At 46.6% G+C, this 21,536-nt stretch overlaps 1 protein-coding gene across 5 annotated transcripts; it reads right to left on the bottom strand.

The window, feature by feature from the left end:
* Positions 1 to 5,204: 5,204 nt before the first annotated feature.
* LOC146075419 (neuropeptide Y receptor type 1-like) lies at positions 5,205 to 21,470 on the bottom strand. Of its 5 annotated transcripts, XM_083184629.1 has the most exons (4): positions 20,728 to 20,894; positions 15,191 to 15,329; positions 11,595 to 11,660; positions 5,205 to 7,618 (listed from the first exon to the last, which is right to left on the bottom strand). In XM_083184629.1, the coding sequence occupies exon 4, from the start codon at positions 7,580 to 7,582 to the stop codon at positions 6,470 to 6,472; it is 1,113 nt and encodes a 370-aa protein (XP_083040755.1). In that variant the 5' UTR covers positions 7,583 to 7,618; positions 11,595 to 11,660; positions 15,191 to 15,329; positions 20,728 to 20,894; the 3' UTR covers positions 5,205 to 6,469. The 5 variants fall into 5 exon arrangements, with proteins under 5 accessions (XP_083040755.1, XP_083040758.1, XP_083040756.1 ...); XM_083184632.1 differs by lacking the exons at positions 15,191 to 15,329; positions 20,728 to 20,894 and adding an exon at positions 20,904 to 21,470; XM_083184630.1 differs by lacking the exons at positions 15,191 to 15,329; positions 20,728 to 20,894 and adding an exon at positions 20,916 to 21,470.
* Between the last annotated feature and the right edge of the window lie 66 nt (positions 21,471 to 21,536).

Here is a 21,536-nt window from a genome sequence, read left to right as displayed (position 1 = left end):
AGCGCACATAGGGGCCGATTCTGGATCACTCGTAGTATTCGGACCCTGCCCCGATGGTCAGGGTTTGTGCATGCAAACCCTGTGTCACGCTAGGGGTACCTTGTGGATCTGTCTGAGACCTGGAGGTCAGGGGTTCACGGCTTGAAGGAGACTGGAGAACAGCAGGTTTAATATAACGCTTTATTGTAGTACCAACACTGGAAGGTAAGACCATTTAGGGAAACTGCAGGACAAAGAACCCAGTGGATACTTGGGCAACAAGGGAATGTCCACAATAACAAGGAATGTCCAAGAGTCTCTGTCAGAGTGCCGAGAGGGACACTGACGACTGACCGTGGGTGCCGACGGCAGATAGCAGCGGTGGTTGAATGTCGACGGACACCGATGACTGGCAGCAAGTGCAGATGGCCGACAGCTAGAGTGGAGAGGCGTCAGCAGGCACGGATGACTGGCAGCAAGTGCAGATGGCCGACAGCTGGAGTGGAGAGGTGTCAGCAGGCACGGATGACTGGCAGCAAGTGCAGATGGCCGACAGCTGGGATGGAGAGGCATCAGCAGGCACGGATGACTGGCAGCAGGTGCAGCTGGTCGACAGCAGGAGGGAGGAAGTGTCAACAGGCACGGGGAACTGGCAGCAGGTGCAGCTGGTCGACAGCAGGAGTGGAGAAGTGTCAACAGACACGGAGGGCTGGCAGCAGGTGCAGCTGGTCGACAGCAGGAGTGTAGAAGTGTCAACAGGCACGGAGGACTGGCAGCAGGTGCAGCTGGTCGACAGCAGGAGTGGAGAAGTGTCAACAGGCACGGAGGGCTGGCAGCAGGTGCAGCTGGTCGACAGCAGGAGTGGAGACGACTGGAGCAAACCTGAGAGAGCTGGAAGCAGGATGCAATTGCGATGTCCAGGAAACAGATGTTGAACTGTAGGACTGGAGGCAGAATGCAAATGCAGGGATCCAGGTAACAGGTGCTGATTAGAAGATAATGAATACAGGATACAGGTGTGGACTGCAGACAGGGAACACTGGAATCAAGGATTTCACAGAGCAAGGGCAGGAGCACAGGCAGAAGCTTCCTCCCAAGGGATTGACAACAAAGTACTGGCGATTGTATGCCCCAGAGGGCTCTGCTTTATCCCCCAGGGCAGATCTTGATTGGAGGAGCTGAACTGGGGATCCGGGCCATTGGTTGGCTACCACAAGATGGCGGCGCCCGGACTGGAGACAAACAACTTTGGCTGGTTCTCATACTGGATGTGCACGCTACAGGAAGATGGTCGCGGCCGGGAGACCTAAACGCCGCGCTCTCCGTCCTGCACCCGGACGGATGGCCCGCAGGCCCCGCCGCCGGAGATGAACAGGTGAGCGGCACGTCTTAGCAGCGGCCGTGACACCCTGATAGCAAATGGCTGCGGTGAGTTACGCACTCGCCAGGCTGCTTGCAGCAGGGAGATAGGGATGAGTAGACAGCGGCGGGGATGGGGGTCGCCCAGCATTTTATGGGCATCTGCATGAAAACCATGGGCGTTCCTTTTGGATACGCCTCATGCATCACAAGACATCAGCCACCCTCCCCGTCTTTGTCCCAGCTCTCGGGGAATAAAAAAACAGTTCCCACTGACTTTATTTGCGAAGCCAGGAGAAATTGTTCGATGGTCGGTGACCATCGAATGATTTCTCCTACAGTGGGCATGCGAGGGGATGTTAATCAGAGTAATATTGGCGGGGGCAAGCATTCGGTCTGGGCGGCGTCTCAGGCCGAGCCAAACTGAAATGTCCCCACAGGACCTTATTCAGCTTCGATAGCTAATCAGTGAATTTGCAAATTACTGTGCAACGTGTTCCGTACGCATTGCACATGCGCTAGCCCTACAAGCGAAACAAAATGCACATGGATTGTAAATGCAATCCCCTCGCAACTTGACTGTCAGGAAGATGGTGTTTGGCGGTGGCAACCTGCCGTTTTCTGACTCCATTCTGATTCCATTCACCCCTCAGTTCAGCCCTGTATTTGGGGACGTACCCGCGTCCCGCCCGGGGCCGCCATTTTCCCGCAGTGGGGGGCAGTTGGGAGTCAACCCCAGCATGAAGAGAATAGACGCAGAGCGGCGAAAATCGGGGGTGCGGCCTTAGGATGCATCATCCAGTGAAGCCCACACCCCCTTTCATAAGCCACGCCTCCTTTTCGGCCACGCGCGCACAAGTCCTGATCAGAGGGGACACAAAGTTGGGAGGTATGTAAGAGTTTATTCATTTTACACATCATTTTTTAACACTGCCGACAACAATTGGAGCCTTTCACTGACCTGATTGTGAAGTTCATGATCCAATAGCAAAAAAGGACAATTTGATTTGCTCTGCAGAAGCTCTCTCCTCTGTGCTGGTAGTCAAAATGGTGCCTGGAACACGCAGCAAACACAGGGCCCAATTTAGGTTGGTTAGGTAAACTGCTAAAATCCCCAATGCCCGCCCCCCCCCCACCGTTTCCCCTTGGTAACATGCAAGGGGATGTGTAACGAGAACACATCCCCTCGCATGCCTCGGCCATAGGAGAAATTATTTGATGGACACCGACCATTGTCTGGTCGGAAGTAGTTTTGCACGTCGAATGGCCCAAAAACGGCAAGCTTTCGGAAGTTGTACCATTTTGAATACGGATTATATACGCCCTTTAGATATCAGAAGGGTGTGTTCAGACTGAAGTCTAAATTGCATTCTAAAAATAAAGCAATCATCTGTGGGCTACAGGCAGTGTTTACTCTGTACAGAAAAAATATAAATGCATTTTCTTCCCTTGCATGACAACATGGTTTGTTCCAGGCACAAAGTTACTTGCTGTTTTTGCTTTACGTACAAATCTGATTCAGACCTTATTTCCCCGCACTTTTAATGTGCAACTCTGAATCACCCTTGTGAACTGAAATTTGTCATAATACGGGGGTGGACATTTGTAGTTGATAGCAATTCGCTGTTGTTAGATTACACTGGCACTATTTAAATAACTGTTAATAAATTAATATTATAGATCATAATATTTATGCGTAATATGTCACCACTTATTATTATTATTATTAATAAAAAAATAATAGTAACATGACATGGAAAGCAGTTGGCAGCTAAATGGGTATCAACATTCAATCACCATTCATTTTAAATGAACCATATTCCATTATAAATGAGACAGCAAGAGTGTGATTATTGGCAGACTGAGTATGCACCATGGCTGCAATGCTCACACGTCAGAGTACCGCTCACAGTTGGGAATCAGTCAAATGGTGTGTACACACGGTACTTTTTGCCTTCCGATGTTGACAATATAGTCAACAGCGGATCGGAATCGGATGCAGATCGCAAGGGTTTTAACCCTTGCGATCCCGATCCGATTCCGATGCGCGTTCACGTATCGCAAGGCAGAAAGTCTTGTCTGCCTTGACTATATAGTGCAGATCTGCACTATATAGTCAGACTTGTATGCAAATCGGATGTGCCTTCAGATACTATCCACGATCCGATCTGATCGGATAGTATCTTAAGGCACATCAGACCGTGTGTACACACCAAAAGAATGATTGAGAGGAATCAGTTGTTTAGGGAAGATTATGAGAAGTGTCTGCAAAATGTACTGTATGTTGTGACCAGTAGCAGCTGGTGGAGCTGCAGCACAGTTCAAAATCACCAACTATCATTTCAAACTGACTCACTGGCAGTTATTTCTTTCCTATTTGAATTTTGAACTGTACTGCAGCCCCACCCCTGGAGCTGCCACTAGTCCTGACCATGTCTCATTGAGCAACTTGCACTGGCGTCAAAACTCATGCAGCCATTGTACGCGGCCATGTTGGCGCTCAGGGTGTTTACGTTCCTCACACCTGCATTGTGATGGAGTATGCAGATGCTGTGAATGTTGCAATGACTTTGGTAAGCACGTCTCTGTTCACTTGTGGGAGGCTGCTACACTTGCGTTGCCTCACAGTTCCGTCACTGATAAGATTGCTCCTGTGTCAGCATTGTGACCGCATCTGTAGGCCCGATGTGAACTTTAGATTTATATTTATGCACGCTGCCTGCTCACCTGTGTACTTCTCTGTGTTTGGATATGAAATTTCAGGGCAATCGAGTAAAAAATTGGCACTTTTAGTTTTCTAGTACTGCGCCATATTTTCCCCTATCGGAAGATCTTAGAACTAAATCTTTTTCCATTTAATCCATGGAATCCTTTCCATGACCTAAGGCCCTTATTCAGATCTCAAAATGGACAAAACCATGTGCACTGCAGGTGGGGCAGATAACATATGCAGAGAGAATTAGATTTGTGTGAGTTATTTTGTTTCTGTGCAGGGTAAATACTGGCTGCATTATTTTTACACTGCAATTTAAATTTCAGTTTCAGCACACCCCACCCACATTGTGATGTCACGCCGCGCACCAGACAGAGGATGAGGAGCTAGTGCAGCTGCTGTCACAAGGGAGGGAGCAAGAAGCAGAGTGGTGCAGCCTGCCAGTGCCTGGGATCCATTATCTAGATCAGCGTTTTGCAGCCCCAGCCCACCCTTGGAAAAGGTATATAAAATAATCGGTACTTGTTTCCTAGCACGGCGCCCAGATTTTCTACGTACGCTAACGTAGTAAAATCGCATCGCATGGTACATTTTTACCGTGCGATGGGAGAAGTGTGGGGAGCGCAGCGAGCCCCGCGAGGGGCGGCGGAACGCATCCTCCGACCTTTTCATACCCCCACTATCCACGGTATTCCGCATCCCCTCGCGTGGGGCGGCGGAACGCATCCTCCGACCTTTTCATACCCCCACTATCCACGGTATTCCACATCCCCTCGCCACGCTTCGGGCTCGGTGGCTCGCTGCGCTCGCCACACTATCTGAAATCAACTCCACGCTGATGTGAGTACACGTTCCGCCGCCCTTGCGGGGCTCGCTGGTGCCCAAGGGAGGGGGGCCTGCCTATATTGTCGGTTCCAGACCGCACAATTTATGATGGCAGCCCTGCAGGCTGTGTTTGAAAATGACTGTTATTGGTTGGTGGTTTATCACACCCTATTTTATCGCATTCAAGGCTTAGTACATCTCACCTAGAGCAAGGTATGAAACCGACATTTCCCTTGCTCAGCTCTTGTCTCTGCATCTGCGAATCAGGGACTGCTGTCATCTAGGCATGCTGCTATGTTATGGCATGTACAAATGTAATAGGCATTCATGACTACAACAAAGATTTATTTCAGTAAATTCATATTTGTGCAGAGAAGTGGTAAAGTATTATTATTCGTATCAAGTTAGAATGTGTACTATTTGTATGGGTATAGCACACGTGGCAGATATTGGCAGCTCACCTCAAACAATGCAAGAACATACATGTGTACCCAGCACATGTATTGCCGGGGTAGTGCCAGCCTGCCCAAGGCACACACACAGCATGTACAGACAGTGCCGCATTTAACATCAAGTATGTAAACAGGTAAAGTACAACATAGGTAAAGTGCCAGCCTCCCCTCACACACAAGCAACCCTATATTCACACAGCAAACACACCTCACGCATGATAGCACACATTCATTCATAGGTACAGGTAAGACTTTAGTGTGCCTCATTTCGTCCAATAGCAGACATCTAAAGACCACCCCATACACACAATGTATGACAGTGGATATATAATATAAAAGTTATAAAACATCTCTGTGTAAATGTAAATATTGATATATATGGTTTAGCAGTTGCGGGTGGAGCCGCCATCTTAAAATCTTTAAATGTCTTTGCAAGATGTCCAGATGATGGGAGGCGCGATCAAGCCTTTCGCGGGCTCAGATGTATATATATTATATATATTCCATATGATAATATTTGCAGTTATCTACAAGGAAACAATTGTCAGTTTCATATCTTTGTGATGGGAAAGGTGTTTAGTATATTCTCATGTTTTATTATAAAACATGCAACCCACAATCTGAGAGATTTCCAGCCTTTTAGTGCAAGTTGTGAAGGAGCTGTCCAGCTTTGGGGAATATTTGCAGTGAAGATCCAAAATATCCTGTAGTCATACATGTCCTATCTACCTCCATCTTTGTTTCCACAAGAGACATTTTGTGGTACCAAAGCTCATTGTCAAAAGTTAATTGTGGTGGATATTACCTCAGTATTTCTCAGCCCTGGATTTTCACAGCAATATCTAATAAAAGGTCAAAGTTCAAGACTCACTAACACAGGTGTGCATGCTGTTGGATGCTGGGCTAATAATATTAGTGAAATTATCATTTGTTTTTGTTGTAAAGTCTTTGAGGCCACTTAAACAACATAAGTGTCACAATCTTGTAGCAAGGAACTTAAAGGCTTGTGACATCGGCAAGTAGTGAGAACTTCCAAGAAGCAGCATTTTGACCCTCGGCATTGGAAGGGAAAGACGGTTACATTTACCGCTCCGGTTGAAATACCACCCAGTTGACCACACCTGATTCCTGAAAGCCAGCTTTATACAGTGTTTCCATTGCTCACACTTTGCAGAGAAGCTTTAGACACCTCCGTGCTTACGGTGGAGAGTGGAAAAGTCTCATATCTGTCCCGACCCCCTGCACACCGGCAGCGGAGAATCAAGGTCTTCACTTCTTTTTGGAAGTTGCTGTTAAGGAAACCATACATGACAGGATTGACACAAGTGGATGCCATGGCTGACAGGTGGCAGAGCGAGAATATCAGATTGTGGTAGCAGGCTGAAATGCGCTCGTGGTCCCAATCGAAGAGAGCATTGAAAACAGTGAGTGGAAGCCAACAAAGACCAAATGCAACCACAATGGAAAGTAGCATGATATTTACCCTGCGGTGGCCTCCCCTACGACCTCCAGAATCCCCACCACCTGCTCTTTCCACCACATCTCTTCTCCTCCGCAGCCGCAGAAAGATACGAAGGTAACACATTAGAATGAGTAGCAGGGGTAGACAATACTGGAAGAGCAGGAGACAGGTGGTGTAAGCCAAGCGGTGGTGCTCAGAAGGCCAACTGTCAGTACAAACATAATGGTCAATGAAAGGATCAAACGGCAATGAAAGGTTCTGAAATGGGTGCTTGGTTAGTATGCTGACGGAGAGGAATGGCAAGGAAATGAAGCACGACACAGCCCAGGTTACAGCAACTGCAAGATAAGCATGCCATGGTAAGGGCTTCCAACCGGTTGGGTGAATTATGAGCTGATGCCTTTCCAAAGCAATGAGGACCAGTGACAGTACAGAGACTGTGACAGAGATACACTGTACAAATGGTGTGACTTTGCAGAGTGCTTCGCCAAGGATCCAGCGGTTCATTAGGGTGTAGATTACAGTGACGGGCAGGCAAACCAAAGCCATGAGTATATCAGAGCAGGACAGGTTGGCGATAAAAATGTTTGTGACATTTCTCATTTCTCGCTGCCGAGCAATAACAAAGACCAGGCAAGAGTTTCCAATAAGCCCCACCGCTATGAGAGCACTGTATGCCACCACTAGGAAGGTTACATTGCCAACTGAGTCTGTACAAGGGTCCTCCCGTTCCCAGTTGGGGCCCAGATGTCCAGACACATTTAGGTAGAGAAGGCGAAGGTAGTCCTCCATTTTCTGATAATAATGTGGTGTTCTGACGGGAATAACCTGCAGAGCACAAAACAACCCATTTATAATCCAAACAACCTATAATCCAAACAACATACTAAAAATGACCGCGCAAAATAATTCTTGGCTCTTAAAGGAGAAATAGACGATGAACTGAATGAACAGTGAACATATCGTGACAATGGGGATAATTCAGCTTTGATGGAACCCGCATTATGCTCGATGGTGCGGCTCTGCACATGCACAGGATGCTTTCTGCTTGTGCGCAGGAAGTGTCCTGTGATCACTACACAGAACAGCGAATGACTCTGCCTGACTGAAAAGAAGAGGTGTTTGTGGATAAGGCTGGGGTGGCCCACGTTTCTGTAAAAAGGGGTGTCGCCATCATTTTTCAAGAGTGACCAGGCACAGTTTCCATGCCTTTGCAAACCTAACTAAGACAGGCAGCCTGAGTAAGGTTATATTTACTCAGGCTGCAGTCTCAGATGGACACCGTGACCATTGGTCGCAATGTACCTTTTATACTGCCATTGCATACCTCTCAACTGTCCCGCTAAATGCAGGAACGTCCCGGTTTTTGGGGACGTTCCTGTGTCCCTCCCGCAGCCGGCAGAGTCCCGCTGTGGAGATTAAGGATCACATGTGATAAGCTGCTGCAAGCATGCTGAATCAGGCCCAATATCAATATCTATCACTGGCAATTATCATTACTGAGTAATTCTACATTTTCCTATGGTACTTGTGTATAGGGTGGCCAATCTCGGGATCGGCGGGATCCCGGGATTTGGCCCCTAAAACGCCAGGGTTTCCAATCCTGGGATTTCAGGATTAGACCGGCCGCCTGTCTCCATGAGACCGCCCGCCCGTCTGCCTCTATGAGACCGCCCGTCCGCCTCCATGAGACCGTTTGCCCGCCCGCCTGCATTCCGCTCTTCCCGGACCATCACCCGACGCCACCCGCCCAGGCTCCATCCTCCCGGCTCCATCGCCCACCCGTCCGGCCACACCGCACCTGTAAGTAAATATGCGGGTGGCTTTGTATTTGCATGTTTTTGTATTAGGGAAGCCCTACTTGTGTAGTTTCATGGCGCCACTGCCCGCGGATCGCATTGCTCGTGATTTGCATGCGATTTGCGGGCAATGTGATTTAGCACGCCCCCACTATCGCATCGCACATCGCATGTAAATTGCATGCGATTTGATGCAATGCGATTTAACACCCCTCCACTATCCACGTCTGCCCGAAGCGTGGCGAGCGGACGAGGTACGCGTCCTCCCGACCTGTTCATACCTCCACTATCCATGTCGGCGTGGAGTTGATTTTATTAAATGTGGCAAGCCCGAAGCATGGCGAGGGGACGTGAAAAACGTTCCCGAAGTGTGACGAGCGCAGCAAGCCCCACGAGGGGACGCGGAACACACGCCAAGTAATCCGCGTCCCCTCGCTGCGCTCGAAACACTTGTAATGCCATTGTATTGAGAGGAGGCTTTGCTACACCAAGATGGACCTTCACACATGCAAACGACTATTCCTACTCCACCTGGGCAATTCTCCAGAATCAACTCTACAGGTTAATATACCAACCATCTCTCATTCCATCCATGAGAGTTGTTGTTGCCATAGAAACACCTAGAAATTATCTAAACATCCTAGCATCTAGGGCCTTATTTTGGTTCATTCTTTCTGACAAAATCCTTCTTAGATGGACAAAACCATGTGCACTGCAGGGGGGGCAGATGAAACATGTGCAGAGAGAATTAGATTTGGGTGAGTAATTTTGTTTCTGTGCAGGGAAAATACTGACTGCTTTATTTTTACACTGCAATATAGATCTCACTTTGAAGTAAAACCCCACCCAAATCTAATTCTCTCTGCACATGTTACATCTGCCCCACCTGCAGTGCACATGGTTTTGCCCATCTAAGAAGGATTTTGTCAGAAAGAATGAACCAAAATAAGGTCCCTAATGTGTGTGCCCTCTAGCATGTATATACATCACATTTCAAGACTTACAAACTAAACCTGAAATAAAGACTCTGAGACTTAGGTTTGGCAGAAATTGTTAGCTGATTTATTTTAGCACTTTTAAGCTAGATTAATTTATTAATAATTAATTAATTAATGGTGGCCCAGAAAGAACGGCTAATTAACTAAGCTCCACCCACACAATCTGCATACGTAATCAAGCCTACCCTAACAAGCGGTATTCGCTCGACCTACTGCATTGACTACCCACCCATCAGTGTGGGGTCGCTGTCCCCGAGCAGGTGATCCAGCGCAGGCCTTAGCCAATGAGAGGCGAGCGCCCCGAAAATCAAAAATATACGTAGCATCATCATTTGAATAAGAACTAATTCTATTCACCTGCCGTTCTTTCCTGCCTATCAGCCAACGCGATTAACACCCACCCAACCATAATAACACAAGGGAGGGAGGGCGGGAAAACCTTCAGGAAAGAGAGGAAGACGCCTCCCTTTCCTGCCCTGATATCCCAGCTAAACACTGCCCTTCCATAAGTCCTTATTGGACCCCCGAGTCACATGCTTCCCAAGGTCACACAACAGCCTTGGATGTTTAACCAACTCCATGCCGATTGCAGACATTACGTTATTAATTTCATCCTTTTTGGATTTTGACAGTGTGACATGATTCAGTAAAAAATCTGTAATAACCTTCATTAGAACTGGCACTATAAGATAACACTATGGGGCTAATTCAACATAGATTGCTAAATAGATCCTTTGCAAACGGAGAGATTATCGAATGACTGCGTATGCATACTGTACGCATCATACATGTGCTAGGGGAATTAGCATAAAAATTTGTGTATGGATAATAAAGGTATTTCCCTTGCAGTTTGAATGGCAGGAAGCCGGCGTTTGGGGGTGGAACCTGCCATATTATGGGTTTGTCAGAAAAACGGAGGCATGCGCAGGCATTTCTTAGCAGGGTCTGTTTGGTCAGTGATGACCACTTAAAGCCTGCCTCAGTCGCAGATTAGTGGAAGCCTCAGACCTACTCACACAGACGGCAAAAACTATTTGATGGTTGGGGAATTGCGTATGAATTTGCAAGTGGATTCTGATTAGCGATGTGTGCTTATTGACGTGTGTTAAGCAATTAAGGCTAGGCAATTTCCCTTGAACTTCCAGGTGTCTAGATCACCCTTACACACATAGCGATGTGGGCTAAGCCATTTGTGCTAAGATAAAAAAAATAAACCCCCCTATCTAGATTTATTCTGCATGCTCATATGATCTGAGTCGGCAACAGCGACGCATCGCCATCGCTATGGGGTATACACAAGGGCCCTTATTCAGATCTGATTGCAGTACAAATTTGTTCTCAAAATGGGCAAAACCATGTGCACTGCAGGTGGGGCAGATGTAACATGTATAGAGAGAGAGATAAATTTGGGTGGGGTGTGTTGAAACTTAAATCTAAATTGTACTGTAAAAATAATGCAGCCAGTTTTTTTACCCAGAACAGAAACAAAATAACGCACACAAATCTAACTCTCTCTCTGCACATGCTACATCTGCCCCACCTGCAGTGCACATGATTTTGCCGATTTTGAGAACAAATTTGTACCGCAATCAGATCTGAATAAGGGCCATGGAGTGATTCGTGCTTCATTTTTAAGCGATCTAGACAGATCGCTTAGAAAATCGGCAAAAGTCGCCCCGTGTGTATGCCCCTTAACCTCACTGCAATTCCAGATGTTTGTTTTTATTTTCTAAACTCTACTAGAAACAAGAGAGCTAGAACCCAGCTGATTTCTGCTGGTAACAGGCCATTTCTGCACACAGCTCTCTGTTTTAGCAAGGAATTCTCTCTTCTCAGATCTGTGTATACATTATTTAGCAGCCTGTAATAATACATTAGTGTTGAGGATGGGGGGAGGTTTCAGAAGTGTATAAATATAACATTTAGAGAAGACCTCCTTTCTCTATAAATAAAGATAATTCACTAAGGATGATAACTTCTGAAATGGATGAAAAAGGACAGGCTTACCGGACAGTTAAGACCGACTTCTGGACTGAATCATTATAAGAGCTGGTGTTGCACTGCTGGTGATTTCTAGAAGAAAATATGTTGGGAGATATAGTTACAAGACAGGGACAGTAAAACTGTGGTTAAAAGTGGTAAATGATAATAAAGTTTAATATTTATTAAGCATTATTTATAACAAGCCAACATTTTTGCAGTGCTTTCAATGATCTATTGTGCGATTTGTGACGGCTGGAGAAATCATACGATGGACGGCGACAGATTTCTCCTGCTAGCAGAGGCATGCGAGGGGATGTGTTAGCGAACCACATACCCTCACATGGTACTGATGGGATTTAGTGGTGGTGGGGGGCTGGCGTTTCAGCGCTCGGTAACCAGCGCTGCTTACCGAGCCAACGTGAATTAAGCCCAAAAACAGGAGACCATACAATCCCCCCACAGATGTGGCCCTGGTCCAAAAACAGTTTGATATGCACGGATCTGAAATTCACTCAGTCGGTTCGTTATTTATTTATTTTATTTACAGTTTCATATAGTTTCATATAGCGCAGCATATTCTGGACAATAACAAACCGACACGGAGGTAGGAGGGCCCTGCTCGCAGGCTTACAATCTATAGGGATACTGGGAGGGATAGATAAGGGATATATTCAGTGACTACATTGGTTCCCTGGCAATTTGACTTGCATAAACAGACAGCAGGGGGGGTTAGGGGTTTGCTAACGATCCGCAGGCACGCGCATCATACATCCTTTCGTAGCATACGCTCTGGGCGATACTGTTTATAACATAGCATGGCGTGTCTGCACTTTAAGAGATTAGAGCTTATAAAATGAAAGTATCCCGGAGTCGCCCCCGGAGTTTTTCTATTGTACCTGAGAAAATGATAGACACAATCAGATTGGTTGCTATGTGCAGAATCACCTCATTTCATTTTTTGAAGCTTTAGTAAAATGACCCCTTAGTAAATCCCATAAGGAATTAGGACCCGCACTGGACAGACTGGTGCTATCTGACGTTATGGGGGATCCCTCGCTGTGGGTTTCCCTATTAATGAGACATATCTTTGCTTTAGGGCAGGGGTGAGGAACCTCAGGCCCGGGAGCCATATGCAGCCCCCGTAGCTGATCTGAGTGGCCCGCCCACCCGCCTGGCGACTTTGCTGGGATTCACGTACAGGGGAATTCTCGCAAGAGGTCGGTAGTTCTCACAAGATTCCTCTTAATTAACAGCAGCCGGAGACTGTCAGCTCTATTCAGCAACAGCCGCCGGAGCGTGGGACAGCTGCAGCAGGACAATTTGTAAGAGAAATTTTTACATATGGCCCCAAAGGATTTTTTTCCCCATACAAACAGCCCTTGGCACAAAAAAGGTTCCCCACCCCTGCTTTAGGGGGATGATGTCTATTTCCAAATTGCTGTAAAAAGCCCATGCTAGGAGTTCTGGTGCTTGAGTGACTTCTGAGCGGTGCCTTCGTCAATCTTACAAATGATTTATTTTTTAATTCTACATTGAACGTCAGTCACCAAACAATGATGGTAACTAGGCTGCCTGATGAGTCTGAGGCGTTTCCTGTAACATATTACGCTGTGTGTCACACATCTGTAATTCTGTCTTTCGGTATCACATTTTACATCTGGCGCCTTCCACATCAGCCCCAAGGTGTGTAACTCCAGAATCCTGCCATTCCCTGACCTACAGATAATAATAACAGGAACATAATTCAAATGTTTGTTTCTGTGACTTCTCCCACTCAAATAAACCAAAATGGTGGTCAGTGTATTGATGTCTTCCCTATTACTACTGTACTAACACAGTGGTTTGCGTTGTAGTGGGAGTACGTTGGACTATTGTGTTTAAGTTGCCTCTTTCCTTACTGCAAATACACACTAAAAATGCATGAGGGTATAGGGGAGATGTACTAAGGGTTGAAGAGTGATCAATTAAAGAGAGATACATTACCAATCAATCAGCTCATGCCATTTTTCAAAAATAGCCTGCATTATGGCAGTTAGGAGCTAATTGGCTGGTACTTTATCTCTTTCCACTTGATCACTTTCCATCTGCCCCTATGGGGGTGATGTAGGTTGGCTCGTAAAGAGCCGAATTCGGTCTGGAGAATGACGGTGGAGCTCTGCGGATGCGCATACACAAATATATGCATGTGCAAGGCCGCTGTGCGAACACCTTTGGCGACTTTCACAAGGGAGGGGAGCGGGAAGGAGACAGACAGGGAGCTGGCACATGGGGATGCCCATCGTTTCCTGGGTGTACCCACAAAAACAGTGGGTGCGCCCAGAAAAACGCTGAGAGTTCCCATATGAATGCGGGTGTGCCGAAGCCGGCACGTGGTGGACGGCTGACATCACATGACATCAGCATCCACCTCCTGTTCGGCCATCTCCTGGTACAAATAAAAGTCAGTTCAGACTGACTTTTATTTGTGCTGCTTACTAAGCCAAACTGAATAACTGAGCTTACTGAGCCAACCTGAATAACCCCCCTTTGTCTGAAGACCTGGAGTGCCAGGTGTAAAGCTAGCCATACACTGCATAGTAATCATTCAAACCAGCCAAGCAAATAACTGATATGAATGATATCAGCCGCTTTCTTCTCTGCGGCTTCTACGGACTGCATCGGCTACAGTTTAAAAGCACAACAGCGCTGACAGAAAGGCTTCCCATTGGAAGCTGTATCTGCCAATCACAGTGTAACAGGGGATTAGCAGATAGTGCTTCCATTAGGAAGCCACTGCAATCACTTGGTTGCTAACTGGTGATGGCGGATTTTCCTTGGGGGCAGGGTCCCCCTAGGTAAAAACTAGAGATGTGCACCGGCCACTTTTCGGGTTTTGGGTTTTGGGTTCTGATTACCTTGAGGTTTTGGGTTCTAATGGGTTTTGCCAAAACACCTCCTAAGTGTTTTGTGTTTGGATTTCTTGGGTTTTGGGTTCTGATTTTTTTGTTAAAAAAGCATAAAAACTGCTAAAATCGCAGAATTTTTTTTTTTTTTTGCTCCTACGCTATATTAACCTCAATAACATTCATTTCCACTCATTTACAGTCTATTCTGAACAGCTCACACCTTACAATATTGTTTTTAGGGCAAAAGGTTGCACCGAGGTAGCTGGATAACTATGATAAGCCACACAAGTGTGCGGCACAAACACTAGACTGATATGGCACACTTAGCATCCCCTCTAGGCTGATACTGCACACCTAGAATTACCCCTGGACTGATATGGCACAGGTAGCATCACCCCTGGACTGATACGGCACATTTAGCATCACCCCTGGACTGATATGGCACACTTAGCATCCCCCCTAGTCTGATACGGCACACCTAGCATCTCCCCTGGACTGATATGGCACGCTTAGCATCACCCCTGGACTGATATGGCACAGGTAGCATCACTCCTGGACTGATACGGCACATTTAGCATCACCCCTGGACTGATATGGCACACTTAGCATCCCCCCTAGTCTGATACGGCACACCTAGCATCACCCCTGGACTGATATGGCACGCTTAGCATCACCCCTGGACTAATACAGCACACTTGGCAGCACCCCATGAATTATACGGCAGACTTGGCTTACCCCAGGAATTATACGGCACAGATGGTGGCACCCCTGACCTGATACAGCACACATGGAATTATACGGCACAGATGGCGGCACCCCTGGACTGTTACGGCACACATGGCGGCAGGCATGGAATTATACGGCAGACAAATTCCTGCAGTAAAAATAAAAATGTGTATTCTTTTAATTATAAAAAAGAGCAGCACACCTTACTTAGCAACACCCCATGAATTATACAGAACTCTTGGCTCACCCCTGGACTACAGCGCATTTAACAGCCCTTGCAGTAAAAAAAAAAAAACACCTTAATTTTATTTTCATTAAAAAAAAGGGCAGCTCCCCTGGTCTGATATGGGACACATGGGGCACCCCTGGAATTATACGGCACACATGCGGGCACCCCAGGACTGATACAGGACACATGGGGGCACCCCTGGACAAATACAGCACACATGTGGGCACCCCTGGATGGATACAGCACACATGTGGGCACCCCTGGACTGATAGTACTGGTAGCCAGTGGAAACAGCAGATTGGAATTATATACTGCAATAAATACTGGTAGCCAGTGGCAACAGACTGGAATTATATACTGCGATAAATACTGGTAGCCAGTGGAAACAGCAGACTGGATTTTTATATACTGTGATAAATAATACTGGTAGCCAGCGGCAACAGCAGACTGGAATTATATACTGCGATAAATACTGGTAGCCAGTGGAAACAGCAGACTGGATTTATATACTGTGATAAATAATACTGGTAGCCAGCGGCAACAGCAGACTGGAATTATATACTGCGATAAATACTGGTAGCCAGTGGCAACAGCAGACTAGAATTATATACTGCAATAAATAAAATACTGGTAGCCACTGCCAGTGGCAAAAGCAAACTGGAATTATATACTGTGATAGGCACTGATAGCCAGGGGCAACAGCACACTGGAATTATATACTGCAATAGGTACTGGTAGGCACTAGCCAGTGGCAACAGCAGAGAGCAGACTGCAGCAGACACTAGGCAGTGCAGGGCAGGCAGTGGCACTAGCAGCACCAGTGGACTATCACACTGTGACTGACTATACAGGAGCAGACTCAGCAGAGGCAGGCCCCAGCACAAAGGAGACAGAACACAGCACCAGTCATCCTTGCAATGGTGATGTCTTGATCACTGAGCAGAGACACAGTACACAGCAGCACAGGCCCCAGCAGAGACCACACACAGCAGCAGCACACCCTTCCCTTCTCGGAGATTGGAGTGAAGATGGCGGCGCAAGGTTGCGGAATTTAAGGGTTCCGTAATATCGCGAGAATCCGACGCCGGGCGATGACGTTTTGCCCGTGCGCCCGGATTCGAGTAAGGCGGGAAGCGCCGAGCGCTGCTCGTATCCAGGCCTGGATTGATGACGTCCGTGCTGGCTCGGATCTGAGGAATCCGAGCCCGCACATCTCTAGTAAAAACCGATACGGTTTGGAAGCTGATTGGCTGGAACTCCATTACTCATATGCAATTAGTTTTATCATTTGTTCATAAATGGGCCCCAAAGTTCCATGTTTTTTTGTTCTTACAAACATGAATCAGACTCAAAGATAATAATTGTGATTATCATCAGCATTATCCTGCTGCTTCTGATTCTCTTTCAAGCTCTTCAAGCACTTAATTCATTAGTTTGGTGACTGTATTATATCAAGTTGTAGCCATCTATTCTCATTACTTCATTGACATTTCCATTAAGACTACTGCAGGAAAGTAGTAGATGATTCCCATGTCATGTTTAAATGGAAAAACAACAGATGTTTGCTTTGAACTTGTGTTTCATATCTTTTTTTTGTATTTAATCGTATTTTGTACTGAAAATGTGACTGTCACATGTTCACATGTATTAGTAACTGCCAAGGCAATCTTCCCTCTTAGAGCCGGATCCAGTTTTGCACACAGAAGCAGATGGATCCGTCGCATCTAATGCGGATGCTGCGGCTGATTCCCTTAATACTGGGAGGCCCACTTGCAGTGTCTTGCGGTGGTGCATTAATGTCTCGGTGCATCATCTAAACTTGCACCAGCCCTATCGTATGTGCAGTTTCTCTGCCTGACCATCTTTTCTTGTGTGGGTGATTGCATCTTTGGCACGCCCATTTCTGCTACCACCCAGGAAAGCCCACTGAATTCCACAGAACCTACATCCACATCTGTTCGTCTTTTTCTAGAAACAATCGGGACGCACATACTCTGGGACTCTGGGGTAGATGTGTGAAGCACTGATAAGGGAGGAGAAGTGATAAAGTGCCTGGTACTTTATCTCCGGCCAATCAGCTCCTGACTGTTAAGTTACAGTCTGGGTTTAAAAAGGGACAGTTAGAAGCTGACTGGCTGGTGATAAAGTACCAGGCACTTTATCACTTCTCCCTTACCATTGCTTCCTACATCTACCCCTCTGACTCATATGCATAAGAAAAACAAAGTCCATTTGCATACCTCCCAACATTCTAATGTCCCGAAGCAGGACACCCGCGCGGCTTGATGTGCTTGTACCCAATAAGGGGCGTGGCCCTTGAGAAAGGGGCGAAGCTTCACTGATTCTGTGATTGCAGGGTCACATCCCATTTTTGGTGTCTATTCACGGCTCTGCAGAAATGTCTCTTAGCTGCGACCCCCTCTCCCGCACACTGCAGATCACTGCCGGTCACAGTAGTGTCCCAAAAAAAATGGTCCTGTCCCACGAAACTTGGGCCAGTTGAGAGGCATGCATTTGTATCAATATCAGCATATAATGAGACACTGCATAAGTCCCTTAGAGGTCCATTTAGAAATGAGTTTTAGCTATTTAAAACTTGTTGCATATGATAAATGGTGCTCCGGTCATTCGGTTCCTAACTGCCATGTGTTCAAAAAATGACTGTTGGGGGCTGAATGACTTGAGCACCATTTATCATACACAACAAGTTTTAAATAACTAAAACTTGTTGATAAAAGTGCCCCTCAGTGAGGTGCAAGTATACATACTTTTTTTTGCCTGATAAACTGTTTATGAGCTGGTTGAATCCAACTGGACAAATACATGGCATTATGTTTTCTTTACTTCCTTTTTCTACGTACATTCAGAGCACACATACATACAAATAGTAGCCATTTCTCACACTGGGGCAGATGTATTAAGCCTTACCAAGAGATAAATGCAAGGGTGATAAAGAGAGATAAACGTCCAGCCAATCACCTCCTAACTGCCATGTTAGGAGGTGGTTGTGGTGGCTGTGTTTGAAAAAAGTCAGTAAGGAGCTGATTGGCTGGACGTTTATCTCTCTTTGGGCCAGATGCACTAAGCTTCAAAATTGATAAAATGGAGAGTGATAAACCGTCAACCAATCAGCTCCTGCCTGACATTTTTCAAACACAGTCTGTAACATGGCAGGTAGAAGCTGATTGGCTGGCTGTTTATCACCCTCCATTTTATCACTTTTGAAGCTTAGTGCATCTGGCCCTCTATCACCCTTGCATTTATCTCTTGTTAAGGCTTACTACATCTGCCCCATTCGGAGCAGCTGCCAGGTTATAAGTGGGCTGCTATGCTGTCAGAAAGGCTGCCTCTAGGAATTTTGGGGCCCGGGACTGTTTCTCAGTGTTGACTGATGTTGCTTTTTTTTTGCGCTTGCGCAGTAATCCGACCTTCCCAGGACAGAAGCAGTCATGCCGGGCACAATGGAGTTGCCAATGGTGGATGAGCTGTCAGTGCGCTCCCATCTCCCCCCCCCCCCCCCTTTGCTTACCTCCCAACTTAGAAGGTCCCTAAGCACATGCTTCTTCACTGCAGAATGCCTACGGCCAATTGAAATGCAGTACCGGCTGGTGAGCCAATCAGAGCTTGTGTACCGACAGCCGCTCTGATTGGCTAACGGTACACAAGCTCTGACTGTCTCAAAAGCATTTTAATTGGCCGTCGGCCAATTGCTGTGGGCAAAATTAGCTGCCCTGTCCCTTCCTGAGGCCAGGGCCCGGGCAGCTGTACCCACAGCACCCCCCTGTCGGCCGCCCCCAGCTGTCAGATTTACTCTGGGCTTGGCCCTGGCAGCTAATGCCATCTTCAGATGCTGCTAGCTGCTGTAGCCTATGGCCTACAATGTGCACAGATTATCAGGAGAGGGATCTGTACGATCCTTCCCTGGTAATGACCGCATCACACTTGCGGTCAGCAAATCCCAAAAGAGAAGCTAATGCTATCACATCAATTCTGAACCATTGCAAATTTCACACAAGAAGCATTCTGCGCTACATGCTTGTCCTGACCACTGTCTGGATGCATTAAAATACTTAAGGACCTTACCCACCAAAGTAGGATATCAAGAAAATATTGTCTGTATTTAACATACTAACTTGACTATTTGTCTGTATTTCTGTGACCCAGAAAGTAAATGTGCGTGCGCTCAGTATTTGGATTTGCATTTCTGTCGGGGAAAAACAAGCTGTTTACACACATCTGGCAACCATGTGTGATCCCAGGAGGAACCTCCTGGCCCCTTCTTAGGAAATGTCTAACAACATGCTAAGAACTTCCATTCTGCCCACAATTGTGGGGCTATCTGGGGAAGACAGAGGTGGGAGGACAGTGCGATTCATTCTTAAGGTGCCCATACACAGAGCGATCCTGATTTGCGAGGTCATGCACGCTCCTGCGCATCGCAAAGGACATAAAGTAAGTGCTGCAGGTACTTTTTGAACTAGATCGCATCTCATCTAGTTCAAAACGCACACTGCTTTAGCACTTCACCTGCGTTTTGCACTAGAAGCAATGCGATCTAGTTCAAAATGCACTGAGCTAATCGCAGCGTGTATGGGCACCCACACATAAAATATCACAATGAGCAGGAATCAGCTTAAATTGTACTCAAAGCTTTCTTGTTAAGTTTTATATTATTATTGCGCTGATAAAACTAATAATGCAATTGGCTAGATATAATGGGATTAATGTGCCTTTAACCATCCTATCATAAATACAGTGATCAGTAATGGATCTGTGCAGTCTGTGGATTAGGGGCTTTCAGTGGGTTCCCATAATATGTTATGAATCATCCCAGTGGCAGGTATATATATATATATATATATATATATATATATATATATGTATGTATGTGTATATATATATATATATATATATATATATATATACACACTGTATATATCACAAAACATTGGAATATTGCCACTTTTGGTGCCAGTTTAAAAATATAAAAATATGAGCACCCCTTATATAACATAACATGCAAGTTTTTAGGAAAGCTTGGGGTAGTTCCCTAGAAAGAATGAATCTTCAATCTGTCTGCATGGTATAAGAAGCACTATGTACCCCCTGGCAGGGAAGGCATTAATGACAGGACATGTAGTGGGTATGAGGTGGGAGAGAGATGCTATGCAGATTATCACTGCCTTGACCACATGCACCATTGGTTTTGCAGCAAATCAGTTTGTTACCAAGTATTGTAGAAACCCCTGGGAGCTGACCGGATGGGACAGGGCAACAGACACAGAGACAGCCAAGGCAAGGAGAGACAGTCACTTACGTGTCACACTACAGGAGAGTGTCAGCATGTAGGGATCAGGTGTAGAGAGAATGGTGAGAAGAAGAAGCAGCGAGAGAAGCAGGGAGGAGAGAACTGTCAGATGTCTGCTGTGTGACTCCTACTCTCTGCCCCCCTTTCAGCTGCCCCCCGCCCCCTTATCTCTCCTCTCACTTTACCTTTCCACTGACCTCTGTCTCTGATAGTGTCCCACTCTTCTTCTATGTCACCTTCATGTCTCTCTCTTTCTCTCTGCCTAATATTCTACCTCTCCCCCTAATACATGTACTTCACCTCTCCTCCTCCTCCTCAGTGCCCACCCCTCCTCCCCTGCACTGGCATTGCTGTATGGAGGGGGAGCTGTGATGATAGGGGTGCAGACCCCAGGAGATTGGGATGACTAGAGAACCCCTCCAGCTCCTGCAGGAGGAATGAAGAGCTCTCAGCAGACGGACAGACTCATTATGGGGAATCAGTTGCTGTTGCTAGGAAACCAAATTCTTTTTTATCTGGAATCTGCCAGCAACAGAAACAAATTATTCCTAATCCTCCTCACACTCCGCAGCCCAGTACCTTCTGCTATTCCTGGGCATGCACACATTAAACTGCTCCTGCACCCACTACTCTGGCACCACAAGGAACAGCTGCTATTACTGAGCATGATCCTGCACCCATTACCCAGCCACCGCAGGAACAGCTGCTGTTCTTAAGCATGTTCCTTTACCCATTACCCAGCCACCGCAGGAACAGCTGCTGTTCTTAAGCATGTTCCTTCACCCATTACCCAGCCACCGCTGCTATTCCTGAATATG

This window comes from Crinia signifera, chromosome 4 (genome assembly GCF_055691185.1).
Source record: "Crinia signifera chromosome 4, ASM5569118v1, whole genome shotgun sequence".
NCBI lineage: Eukaryota > Metazoa > Chordata > Amphibia > Anura > Myobatrachidae > Crinia > Crinia signifera.
The sequence above is the reverse complement of the archived record's forward strand: the minus strand, read 5'-3'. Positions and strand labels throughout refer to the sequence as shown.

Bases quoted from the DNA above. Each gene is read 5' to 3' on its own strand.
- LOC146075419 (XM_083184632.1), bottom strand. From the start codon at position 7,582: ATGGAGGACTACCTTCGCCTTCTCTACCTAAATGTGTCTGGACATCTG.